General features: G+C 41.8%; 1 protein-coding gene across 3 annotated transcripts in view; it reads right to left on the bottom strand.

Moving 5' to 3' along the window:
- PAH (phenylalanine hydroxylase) overlaps positions 1-13,579 on the bottom strand; it is a 69,599-nt gene that overhangs the window by 20,558 nt on the left and 35,462 nt on the right. For all 3 annotated transcript variants that reach the window (XR_003519880.2, XM_027593701.2, XM_027593702.2), the window contains one exon: positions 1,944-2,011. Coding sequence is in view for 2 of the 3 variants with exons in the window: in XM_027593701.2 (XP_027449502.1) it covers positions 1,944-2,011 (68 nt within the window). In the remaining variant the exon portion in view is untranslated. The remainder of the gene's footprint in view (positions 1-1,943; positions 2,012-13,579) is intronic.

Below are 13,579 nucleotides of genomic sequence, written 5' to 3'. Positions count from 1 at the left end.
CCTGCTCAGCGGGGAGCCTGCTTCTCCCTCTCCCTCTGCCTGCCTCTCTGCCTACTTGTTCTCTCTCTGTATCTCTCTGCCAAATAAATAAATAAAATCTTTTAAAAAAAAAGAAAAGAAAGTCGTGTCGCCTTGTTCAACCTGGAAACTTGTGTATCAGGCAACTCAAACTTTTTCCCCATTCTTGTCATGTCTGGGAATGATCACAGAAGTGCCACAAGTATTGATTTGGAAGTCTCAAATAAATGTAAGCAAGTAATCCTTGAATAATGAGAAGCCACTGTGCCAGATACCAAGCTGAGACAATTTCAAACATAGCCTTTGAATTTGAGAACAAATTCAGCCTTACTAGCCACATGACCTTGGCCCACATCACTTAACCATCTGAGATTCGTCTGTAAAAATCAAGAAATTGACTAGAAGATCTCTAACATTCCGCAGAGAGCCAGCCACCCATGGATGGTTTTCAATAATCCATTTAGCTTACTTGATAAACATCCAGGATGGTGAGGCATTCAATCAATTCCATGCTTCTTCATTAGGTTTAACATTTTTATGGAAAGCTGGTTAGGGGATCAGTTTCTTCCTTCAAATCCCAACAGCCAAGCAATAACTGAATATACTTCCTAAGCAGCTCCTGGCTTATATGGAAAAGTGTGATCTCCTCATTCTGAGAATCCCAGCACTCAGAGAAGAGGATGAGAATACTTTGGAGTTAAAGAAATCTGAATTCAAAACTGGATGATGCCACCTATGAGTTATATGAGCTTGGCAAGTTACTTAACTGCATGGAGCATTAGTTTTCCAGTCTGAAACATAGGGAGTTATTACTAAGACTAAATGAAATCATGGAAGCAAAGCATGTAGCAAAGCCCCAGACATAGCAAGGAGATCATAAATATAATATATTTTTATTTATTACCTGAAAAAGGGCTCATGTCTGCACCCGATTTGATGGTGTCCACCTGACCATGCTAAAGCAAATATAGGGACGGGGTGTTGCCAAGTTCTGTGATTCCTGCTTGTTACAAGCCAAGGCCCAAATGGGCCTAGATTTAACCAAGGTCAGCAAAGTTCTGGATCTTTCCACTGCCGGGAATCATTCAGAGAAGGGAATTTTCTTATTTTCTCTGGAGGTCTTTCCATCTGGAAGGTAGGTACCTTTGTATCCAGTAAACAGAGCCCTAGCCTCTCCTTTATCTCCCTCATATTCTATCAAAGCTGTTCAAGTACAATTCCCTTAGGGCTCTGGTCAAGTTTCAAGTCTCTTCTTGAGCCTGTCTTTTCTCCTGTCCTTAACTCAGGAATGGAGCTTGGGCCTCAAATACTAAATTTCCCATGGTAGCATTTCTGTGGTTCCCGAGGACTCAAAACAGCAAGAACAGTTCTCTTCCCAAATGACATCTTTGATACTTGCATTTTCCTTTGGCTAAAATAGGGTAGAATCCCAGACAGAAAAAATAAACTCATCAGAAAATTGCCCTTCGCAGCTGGGTCACATCAGATAAAAGTAGAACACTGAGGCAGGGCTCATCTGAAATCTCAAATGATTCATTATTTCAGTAAAGCAGCCAACTCCTCCTTGAATGTAAATGATTCTCTTTTTCCTTCTTCCCTGTTTAATGTGGAGAATACCAGAGGCTGTTTTATTCAGGGCTGAGGCCTTTTATAATTACTTCAGACGTTAGTGCATAAGGACGCAACAAAGCTTGGGAGAGAGCTGGGCCCCCGCTCAGCGGGTAATTTTGTTTTGTCTAGCAGCATTTTTTTTAAACATGTGTTATTAAAGGGAGGGTTTAAACACACACACACACACACACACACACACACACACACACACACGACAGGACTCTCTATGCTAGTATTTTCCAAACTTGGGCGAGGAAAAGTTAAGCTAGGAGTGTGCTCTTCTTTCTTCCTCCAAACAAGCAAAGCAGACTTACTGTCGGTAGTTGTAGGCAATGTCAGCAAACTGCTTTCGTCTGGCTCGATACACAGGATCTTTAAAACCCTAGGAGAAAGGAGACACTTGATTTTTCAAGGCTTGAGCAGAGAGGTCTGGCATAGCTAGGCACAATTCAAATGGGGGCTCGTGAGCTCTGACAGTCCAGCTCTCCTTCCTCAGATTATACCCTGAAAATAAGGTTTCAGTGAAACTAAGGGTAAGCTTTCCCACCAGGTATTATGAATGGCACATTATTAGCAACACCTTCAATTCAGTGTGGGCCTCTCTGCTATGGAATTCCAAAGCGCAAACGGTGTACAGGTTTAAAAAAAAAAATCTCATCTACAGCATTTCTAACTTGCAAACTTGCTAAATTAGGCTGTTAGGATAGATGTCTATGACAAAAATATATAATATCCACTAAATACCTAAAAATGGTATGTGTCTAGAACTGCTTCCTGACCTTTTATTTTAATATTTATTTATTTATTTATTTGAGAAAGAGAGAAAGAGATAGCACAAGCAGGGGGAAAGGCAGAGGGAGAGGGAGAAGTAGACTCCCTGCTGAGCCGGAAGCCCTGAGTCAGGGCTCCATCCCAGGACCTGGAGATCATGACCTGAGCCGAAGGTAGATGCTTAACCACCTGAGCCACCCAGGCACCCCTTCCTGACTTCTTAATAAACAAACAGGTACATGCTTGCTGCTATTGCAATTTTTAAAAATACTATTCCTTGAGTGCTTACTATGTGCCTGTCTCTGTGGGCTAGGGACTTCTTTTATCTGTAACTCTCACAAAAAACTTGTAAGGTAGATCAGTATGATTATCCCCGTCCTTCTAGAATAAACAATGGCTCAGGGAAAAAGTAGTCAAGCAAAGATGAGGCCAGGGTTTGAATCACCCAGTTTCATGTTCTTTTCACTACACTTCAGTAATTGTCAACCTTTATACCATGGCAGGGGCTCAACTGAGAAATCAGTCTCAATATATAAAAATAAAGGTAATCATTTCTCCTCTGAGGCTCACCTGCAGGCAGCCTTTCCCCAACAATTCATAAGTAGCATATTTCTAAACAGTGAAAAGAAGCAAGAGTGTCTTTCAGTGTTAGTGCAACATAACCCTCAGTCAGAGGTAAGCCCAATTAATTAAAAGGGCCTTTTCCCTGCACTTTCTTCTAGGAGGTCTATGGTTTAAGGTCTTGCATTTAAGTCTTTAATCCATTTCAAGTTAATTTTTGTGAGTGGTATAAGATAGGCATCTAAGGGGCACCTGGGTGGCTCAGTCGTTAAGTGTCTGCCTTCAGCTCAGGTCATGATCCCAGGGTCCTGGGATCGAGCCCCGCGTCAGGCTTCCTGCTCGGCGGAAGCCTGCTTCTGCTTCTCTCTCTCCCATTCCCCCTGCTTGTGTTCCCTCTCTCACTGTGTCTTTCTCTGTCAAAATAAATAAATAAAATCTTAAAAAAAGATAGGCATCTAATTTCATTCTTTTTGCATGTGAACATCCAGTTTTCCCAACTCCATTTATTGAAGAGTTCATCATCCTTTCCCCATCGAGTGTTCTTGGCTCCCTTGTCAAATATTAGTTGACTGCCTATGCATGGGTTTATTTCTGGGCTCTCAATTCTGTTCTATTGATTGGTCTGTATGTTTTTAGCCAGTACCACACTATTTTGATTTCTACAGTTTTGTAATATAATTTGAACTCAGGAAGTGTGATACCTCTATCTTTGCTCTTCTTTCTCAGGATTGCTTCCTCACATTGGTTTTAGCAATGGTTTTTTTGGATATGACACCAAAAGTACAAGCAACAAAAGCAAAAGTAAACAAGCAGGACTATATTAAACTAAATGCTTTGGCACAGCAAAAGAAACAACCAACAAAATCAAAAGGCAACCAATGGAATGGGAGAAAATACTGCAAACTATATATCTAATAAGGGGTTAATACCTGAAATATATCAGTAACTCATACGACTCAACCAAAAAAATTCCAATTAAAAAATGAGCAGAGGAACTGAATAGGTATTTTCCAAAGACAAAATACACATAGCTGGTAAGTACCTGAAAAGATGCTCAACACTCATCTTCAGGGAAATGCAAATCAAAACCACAATGAGATATCACCTCACGTCTGTCAGAATGGCTATCATCAAAAAGGCAGGAGATAACAAGTTTTGACAAGGATATGGAAGAAAGCAAACCCTCACATACTGTTGATGGGACTGTAAATTGGTGTAGCCACTATGGAAAACAATATGGAGGTTCCTTAAAAAATCAAAAACAAAACTACCATAAGAGCCAGCCATCTCACTTCTGGGTATGTATCTAAGGGAAATGAAAACAAGATATTGAAGAGACATTTGCCCTCTCATGTTCACTGCAGCATTACTCACAATAGCCAAAGCAGATGTTGATCAAAGGGTACAGACTTGCAGCTGTAAGATGAATAACTTCTGGGAATCTAATGTAAGCATAGTGACTATAATTAATAATACTGTATTATACACTTGAAAGTTGCTAAGAGAATAGATCTTATGTATTCTCATCACACACACACACACACACACACACACACACAAATGGTAAACATGTGAAGTAATAAAGATATTAACTAACCTTGTTATAATAATTTTGCAATATATATGTGTATCAAATCATCATGTTATACACTTTAAACTTATACAGTGTGATATGACAATTATATCTTAATAAATCTGGAAAGGGGGTATTTTACAAAATGAAAATGACTGTAATCTGAAATTTAGAAAGACATGAGACTAGCATCATCCCTGCAGGACTTGCTTTGTTCCTTCCAAGCATTTCCCAATAAGTGATAACATCTACCCCTTTAGCTTGATCAGCGAGGAGCCTGCTTCTCCCTCTGCCCATCCCCTTGCTTGTGGTCTCTCTCTGACAAATAAATAAATAAAATCTTTAAAAAAATCAATCAATCAAAGCCTGCCAGCAATTCCAAAGAATCAGGGAGACACACACACACACACACACACACACACACATATATATATATACATATATATATATATATCAGGGAGACATATATATATATATATATAATCTGAGAATCTGTAGCATAGAGTCTGGCATATAGAAAGAACTACAAACACTGTTTGAAAGACAGAAAGAAGGAAAGAGGCGGGTGGGAGAGAGGGATGAGCAGAGGGAAGGAAGAAAGAATTTCTTAGTTTGTTTATTAAGATAACAAACAAATAAATTTTGAGAAATAGAGAAATTTAAATGTTTCATATTGGAAAATTAAAATTGCCATAAATTTTTATTCCAAACCTAAATCTCAAGTATATTAAGTGATTATTCAGTTTAGAAAAGATTCCATGACACAGTCACTACAAAGCATAGCTCTTCGGTTTTCCTTAGAGTACTAAATAGTTTGGAATCATTCATTACAGGTAGGAAGGCTTAGGAATCTAAAAACTTAAAACTACCCTTGGTGCACTTCTACTGGATGAAGATAAGTTGCTTGGGATGATACAGTCAGGAAACCGGGCACCATGATTTAATTTCCAAGTAGTACTGAATGCACCCCTTTAGGAACCTATCTGCCAGACTAAATGAAGAACACATCTCCATACTTAAGACTCAAAATATAAACCTAATTCTTGCCAGTCATTAAGGTTTGATAAGTTATCCTCACCTACCTGTCTTATTTAATAGTCAGTAATAAATGGCTCCCTCCAGCGCCTAAGTATACAGTGTAGACTTTTGCACCTGTAAGTCATCTTGGAAAATACCTATTTCTATGTTTTAATCTAGATATGAGGAAAATGAAGCCCATAGAGCCATTTGCAGAACCAGCACCTCCGCTGGGGTTTTCTGTTTGTACCCACGTAGCGGGCTGAGGTTTGAGGGTTGAGCAGGAAACCAGGATGACGAGGGAAGATTTCCTTTAGCCAGTGGATTTCCACTCCATTATGCTGCCTCTGGGAATGAGATGCCCATGACAATTTCTCTTCCCTATTTGGTTCTTTACCTGTGATCTTTTTTTTAAAATTTAAATTCAATTAGTCAACATATAGTACATCATTAGTTTCAGATGTAGAGTTCAGCAATTCATCAGTCAATATACTTTGTCTAGATAGTTCAAAGATATTTCCATCAGTGAAAAAAAGTTTCCTGTAAAATTGTATATCCAGCAGGTATCAACTCTGTCAGAGGGAATATACAAATGAAATAATGGAAAAAGTATACCAGAGTCTAACAAATGTTATGAAAATGAGAAACAGTAACTGTGTTATTTTTCTATACTATTTATGCTTTTGAAGTTTTGTACTATAAGTGTGGATTTCTTTTGTAATTAGTAAAAAAGTGAAATAGTATTACAAATCCATCTCAAACCATTATGAAGAAGTAACAGAAGATTCACACATTGAGTTATATCAACACACACACATATACAGTATATCATATGGATCTTCCATAGGGAAAGTTTCTAATCGCAGTCCTTTCCAGCCCAAAGTACCTAATAAGTTCATTATCAGTCTTCAAGAAGGCCCCACTGGCCAGGCTGCAAGGACTTCTGTCCTTCAGTTATCAGTGAAAGAGAGCTGGGGCCTCAAAGTCCATCTCTTGGTGGTTTGGCCTTGTATCATTTGGGCTGCCAGATGACCACAGGGCCTCTGCAGCCATGTGGAGTACACTCTGAATTAAGTACACTCTGAATTAAGCTTCACTTGATGATGACTAATCATCCTGTCTCAATTTAGACTAATAGCAGCAATTTCAGTAGCACTGCATGTAATTTATTTATAATCACCCTGTCTCAATTAAGCTAATAGCAGCAATTTCGGTTGCACTGCATGTAACCAAGTATGTTTTGACAGGAAAATATATTGTTGGTGAAGGAGGAGGAGTGGGGAGGAGGGAGAAGAGGGGAGGAGTGGAAGGGACAGAGTGGAGAGAATTCTACACGATGCAAAGTTATAACATCACCTGCAGTCTGCATGCAATCACTTTCCTTAATCTTGAAATTTTTGCTACTTGGGTGTTGAAGTGTGTGGTTTTGTTGTTGTGGGGATTTCGGGGAGTGGGTAACTACATGGTAAAGTCTTCTGGGTATTCTAGACTGAGATCTTTATTTTATCATTTCTTGATGTCATGGCTGAGGTTAAACCTCAGAAATGCCATCTTTAGACTAGCAAGGAGAACAGGGGGTTTCAAGTCGGATGGGCTGGGTGGATTACTAACCTCAGTCACTAGGAGCTTGGCTTGCGGTTAGTCAGTTCAACTCTCAGAACCTAGGTTTCTTCATCAGTAAAATGAGACTATTAGCTACCTCACAGCGTTGGGTGGGTTAGATTAGGTAACATAGGCAGAGCATCAAGTAATATTCTGAATTTAAAAAATGATGTATTTGTACAAAATGGTGGGAAATCCAAAAGCTGAGAAATCTGGCTCAGAACACAAAAAGGATAGAGTCTGTAATGGGTCACTGAGCCCCATCACCCCACCTTGGACCTTCTAAGCAGTATCTGTAGAATTATTACCTTGCAATTTCTATTTCATCTATGCCAATAAAGAGAGGCTGTTTACATTCCATCAATCCCACACCAACTGGAGGAAGGATGGTACACAGGAGAAAGAGGTTCAATATGGTACAGTATCTGCCAATGCCATCCTGCAGGCACTGGCCAGATTTGCAAACTAACAGACCAGGGCAGCACTGACAACAGTCCCACTGCCCCTCACCCACTCTCTGTTGCTGGCCATGGCTGCCACCAATAAGGCCAAGAAGTCTGTTTTGGAAGGGATTCAGATACCTGGTTGTCCAAGCCAATAACCCGGGAGTCATTGTTTTACTTCTCTCTTCTTCTCCTCCTTCATACCCGATAATCAATTTTTGTCCATTCTTCCTTCCAAATATCTTAAGTCTGTCCTTTTTACTTTTTTCTCACTACTACCCCTTAGTTCAGGAACCCATCACTTCTCCCCTGGACTACCATAACTCTTTCCCGAGTGGCCTTTCTTTGAGTTCTCTCCATGCCTCCCCCCTCACGCAGCCCAAGTAGATTTATGAAGTGCAAATATGGTGGGGTCACTCCCTTCCTTAAAAACTTTCAATGGCCTCTCATCAATTTTAGGATAATGTCCAAAATTTTTAACACAGTCCAAAAGGCTTTGTGTGATCTGGCTCTGCCTATGATTCCAGCTCTGTGTTGAACTACAATTGGAGTTCCACATACTACATTCAAATTCATCCAAATTGGTCTGATTTTAATTCTTTAACCACACATGCTTTTTCCCACATTAAGGCCTTCACAAATGCTGTTCCCTTTTATTGGAATACTCTTTCCCACTCTTCCAGACCAATAAGCTACAACTTGGCCTTTCCATCCTGCATTTTTAGAGACTTTTCTTGCTTTTTCCAAAGTTTATTGGTTTTCCTCTATAATACACCTTCTCAATAACCTGAGTGTTTCTCTTTTCAGACAATCATTATGCTTGTTAATATTCTTAAACTCAGGACTCTGTCTGTTTCACTTATCACTGGATTTTCAGTGCATGGCATATTTTTAAGTAGGAGTTGTTTAAAAAATTATGCAAAAAAATTAGATCACTGCCTAACAAGCTTGCTGTACACTCAAGGGACGTGTATATTTGTTTGATGTGCAGTTTACTACTTAGTAAGGCCCAAACTCTTCAAGGTAAGATGCTGACTTATAGGAGATGGACAAGTAGCAAAATACTTATTTTATGATCAAGTTGCAAGTGATTTCTGTCCAGTAGAAAAAGGAACACTCACGGTTATGGCTTTATTGCCTTCTAGAATATTAATCACTTGTATAGCGATCTCTGATCTTGCTCCAGCACTAGATTTTTCAATGACCATCCATACTTTGGTCTTTTGTAGCTTCCTTCACACCAGTGTTGTCATCTGGCTGGTTTCCTCACTACTGAATTAATGGATTTTTGACAAATGTTGACTATATACCTGAATGACAGTTGTTTTTAACTTTCTTAAAATGATGCCTTGACAGAGCAACTTAGGAGGAATGCAACAGGTCTTTGATGACTGACATCCTTACAACAGACTCTAATGGGGCCCTTGGATGGAGAAGTTTGAATGGGAGAAAGGAAGAGGAGAGAAGCACTAGAAATATAGCCCTGCTCTTGGGAAGGGCAAGGCTCTTTTCTGGAGAGAAGAGAAACTCAATATCTGTATCTGAAAGACTGAAAAACAGTTTGAAAGCTTCAGGTAGTAGAAGAAAGGACAGTTGTGTTGACTAATATTTTATCCCCCGGAAAGCCCCCCAGTGCAGATCTTCAGCTTTAGACACTGGCGTGGGTGCCAGCAGAACTGGAATAGGGAACTCTGGGGTTAAGGTCTGTGTGGCAGAGGGTCCCCAAGATCTATGTGTAATCTTTCTTTCAGAGAACACTGCTCAACCACTATTCTCAGTCTTCTTTGAAGTTCACAGTGGCTATGGGACTGGGCTGCAGTCAATAAAATTTGAGGGAAGGATGTGAGTCACCTCCAGACCTGACCCATAAAGACCTGGGAGTGATTCTCACTCACTTTTCCCATGTGCTGGCTGAATGAAAAGGGCTCTGAGGACTTGGAGGAAGGTGCAGCCGTTTAGTGGAAGGGACTTAGTCTCTGCAAGACTGTGTGGAGCAATTTCCTTACTGAGCTACACTGGAAATAACCTTTCAGTGGGTTAGGCCATGGAGCTTTGGGGATTGTTTGATAAGCAGTTAGCCTACCCTAGTTGTTAGAGGGCTCAACTCACATCTCCCTCTTTCCAGAAGTCCTCTCTAACCATTCCAGTTCACAGTGACCTTAGAACTGATAACACATGCCATCTGATTCATTAAACCTGGTGTTTAATCGTGTACTTTTCTGTGTTGTGATTTAAACTAAATATTACCCAAACTGCATTCCGTGGAACACTACCATTTAAGATAATATTGCTAGGTATTCCATGAAAAGGGGTTCCATAAGTAAAAAAAAAAAAAAATTGAGGGACATTAGGTTGAATGAGTCTCATGTTCGCAGTACTTGCCAAAGTCCCAAATGAGGTAATGGGACTTGCATATGCTTAAAATGCAGTTCTAGAAAACACTGTTTCTCATTTTGATCCTGAGAATTTTTTTCCATAGGGTCATGCATATGACCCTTTCACTTGTGTGTGTGGGAGTGGGTGTGTCTGTGTATCTATGTCTTATGCCTTTTATGAGGTTACAGTTCATAAGGAAGTGAATTTATTTTTCTCTGCTGCTCTGTGCTCAAAGTATGAAACACCATGCACACAGTTCTATAGTATCAGCGTCAAGAACTTGGCCTGGGGAAGGGGCAGATAGAAGGCTTCAAGGAGGCCGACATACGAGTTGGGCCTTAGGAAATGAGTAGAGGTTTTGCAGCAGGGAAAGAACAGGTGAGCGGATAAGGAAAAGCATCCCATGTGAAGGAGACCCCATAGACAGGCCCACGGAGGCTGGGGAGTGGTCAGAGAAAGGAGACTCAGTCTTAGAATGGAAATCAAACAGACCACTTGGATTCTGACTTTGCAAATACGTAACCTGTAAGCTGTAAAGTTGTAACCCAGTCACCTCTGGCACCCCCTCTGGAAAGAGCAGACACCACTCCCTCCTGTACCCCACAACCGGAGGCCCCTGAAGGACAGGGATCATGTCATGAATCATTTCAGCTCCCCGTTCCTTTACACAGCCTGGGACGCAGCTCTCCCTCTCTGAAATTTCTCATCTGAATGAGAAAACACAACACTCCCAGGATGGCTATCACACCTAAATTTAAAAAATGCCGGTAAAGCATTTAGCACAGTGACTGGCATACAGTCTACGCTCAAGAAATGTGAGCTACCAGTATCACTTGCTTAGTAAATGGCTGGGGAAGGGAGGAAGGCAGAAGGGGAGGAGGGGGCAGGACACTGGCAACAACAGAAAAAAGGCCGAGTGGAATGCAGCTATCCTATTTCATTCTCCCACTTAGCTGACCCTGGGAGGCAGATGCCCTTTACCCTCTGTTGCAGGAACAATCCTTCCTTGGCTGCATTTCTCAGAGTGGTTATGTTGGAGACCCTGACGTGAGATATTGAGTTAAACATCAGTGCACGCTGCCAAGGGCAGGGGAGCATACTGCGGCGAGGACAGAGTGGAACAGAGGGTCCTTTCGGGAAGAACACCCGTGACTCCTCACACGTGGCAGCCAAGGCCTGTGGGGCCTGAGGGAGTGTGGGGAAGCACTCTGGAGGGTTTGCTCTGTCCTTGGCGCATCGGTTCCCGGGCTCTGATGAAGGAACAGAGAGAGTGTGGCCTCCTCAGCGGGAAGACTGTGTGCCTGACAAAACTGTTCTTTTATGACAAAATTCATCAGAGGGCGAGGCCAGGGAACCAAAAATGTGACCTGGGTCTGTGAGGAGAAATGAATCCCAGGGAACTGGAAGACCAACTCATTTGCCTGAAGAGACACAAGGATAAGAAGAGGGAAATATCCACGTCTGTAGCCTCTCCCCTCTTTCCCCTCTGCCCCAAGTGAGCAGCAAGTGTGGCCAACGGAAGGGTCTTGGATTAAGGTAGGAGGCCCAGAGGGGGAAACACCCTGATGGGCTGATTCCATGGGCTGGGTCAAGGTGGCCAGACGGCTTTTCCAGAGGAATGATCTCTTTGCAGACGCTTTGCTCCCAAGGCCCACAGCCAAAGACCTGTCAAAGGGGATCTGGAGCCTCTTCTGGAGCGTGTCTACTGCCCCTGGACCCCACAGGAGAAGGCTGCACCGTCCCCAGGAAGGTGAATGGGGATCAAAATCCTCCAACCTTACCTTTAGGTTTTTGGGGGAGAAGGTGCTTAAGTATCTATTTATTAGGAGACTGAAATATGACTCCTATCCTGAGCTAAGTAGTTTCACAAGTAAGAATCAAGGAAGCTATGGGGCATTCTTGTCAAGATGCACGGGCGTCTACAAACTACTGTAATAGGGAGACTAGAAACATGCTTGCCATTGGGGGATGCTTAGTAAGTTATGGCAATGCACAAAAAATTATATATATAATAATTGTATGATAATTTAATAATTCATATTAATGTCTAACTAGTAGAAAGAGAGAGACGGGTGAAAGAGATGGGCAGAGGAGGAAGGAAGCACATCAAAATTAACACCAATTATTTCAGGACAGTATGACAATAGGTGATTTTTTTTTTCTAGTTTCAAGTCTGGGTGTCAGGAGGAAATTCAACTTTGTTTCTGTTAATAAAATAGTTTCTCACTGTAAAAAAGAAAAGCAGAATACCACCAAGAGGAAAAGAGAAATAACTGGAATCATGGGTGATCTTCATTTTCTTCCCTCATGCTTTTCTGTATTTTTAAGTCCGCTATGAGGGATTCACTATTTGAATGAAAATAAGCAACATGTGTTCATATTTTAAAAGGCCAGCCAACTCCAGAAATAACTCTCTCTTTGTCTCTGGGAAAGCATTGGAATTTCTGCTACTGGGCTGGACCTTTGTTTTCTGGCTCTGTGAGCACCAGGGAAAGAGTCTTAAGACCCAAAGATTGCACAGGACCTTAGAAAATTCATTTACTCTCACTGGGCCTCAGTGAATCTATCTGTAAAATGGGAACATCTGCTTTGCTTCCTGCAAAGAACCTTTGTGAAGATCAAGTTCACAACTTACTCAACTGTGAAGACCCACAGAGATGTAAGAAAACAGACTCCGGATGAAATGTAGAAACTCTCACTCAGTTGCACTAAACCACTAGAAATGAAAACAGCTTCCAAGTCATTTAAAGATGAAGAAGCCATTTGCCTGGGCAGAGATTAAGTGACAGCGCATGTGATGGTGGCACTTTCCACTAAGGAGGATGTCAGAACTGGCCCCGGCCCTGAGTCCAGCCTGAGCTGCTCCTCCCCGGAATCCTCCACCCCCACAAAAAATGGTGACGTTCCCCCACCCTGGTCTTCTTCTCAGAAACCAGTAGGGGACCTGCTCCCCTGCCCACCAGACACAGGACACAGTCTGAGTTCTTCGTCTGGTACATCAGACCTTTTATTTTTTTATCACTTTTTTAAAGATTTATTTATTTATTTGAGAGAGAGAGAGCGCAAGCAGAGGGAGGGGCAGAGAGAAACTTTAGCAGACTCTTCACTGAGCTCAGCTCAGAGCCCAGTGCAGGGCTCGATGCAGGGCTCAATCTCACGACCCTGAGATCATGACCTTGAGATCATGACCTGAGCCAAAACCAAGAGTCAGAGGCTTAACCGACTACGCCACCCAGGGGCCCCACATCAGACCTTTTAAAATCTGGCCCTCACGGGCGCCTGGGTGGCTCAGTTGGTTAAGCGACTGCCTTCGGCTCAGGTCATGATCCTGGAGTCCCGGGATCGAGTCCCACATTGGGCTCCCTGCTCAGCAGGGAGTCTGCTTCTCCCTCTGACCCTCTTCCCTCTCGTGCTCTCTCTCTATCTCATTCTCTCTCTCAAATAAATAAATAAAATCTATAAAAAAAATTTAAAATCTGGCCCTCACGCCTAATGCACTAGCCAGTCATTTCAAAATATTCTGCATTTCAAAATATTCTGGATACTTTCAGGACACTGGGTCTTTGCACAATACTGTTCCCTCAGCATCTTCTACTCAGGGTTTAGG

Source organism: Zalophus californianus, chromosome 9 (assembly GCF_009762305.2).
Source record: "Zalophus californianus isolate mZalCal1 chromosome 9, mZalCal1.pri.v2, whole genome shotgun sequence".
Lineage (NCBI taxonomy): Eukaryota > Metazoa > Chordata > Mammalia > Carnivora > Otariidae > Zalophus > Zalophus californianus.
This window is presented reverse-complemented; position numbering and strand designations above follow the sequence as displayed.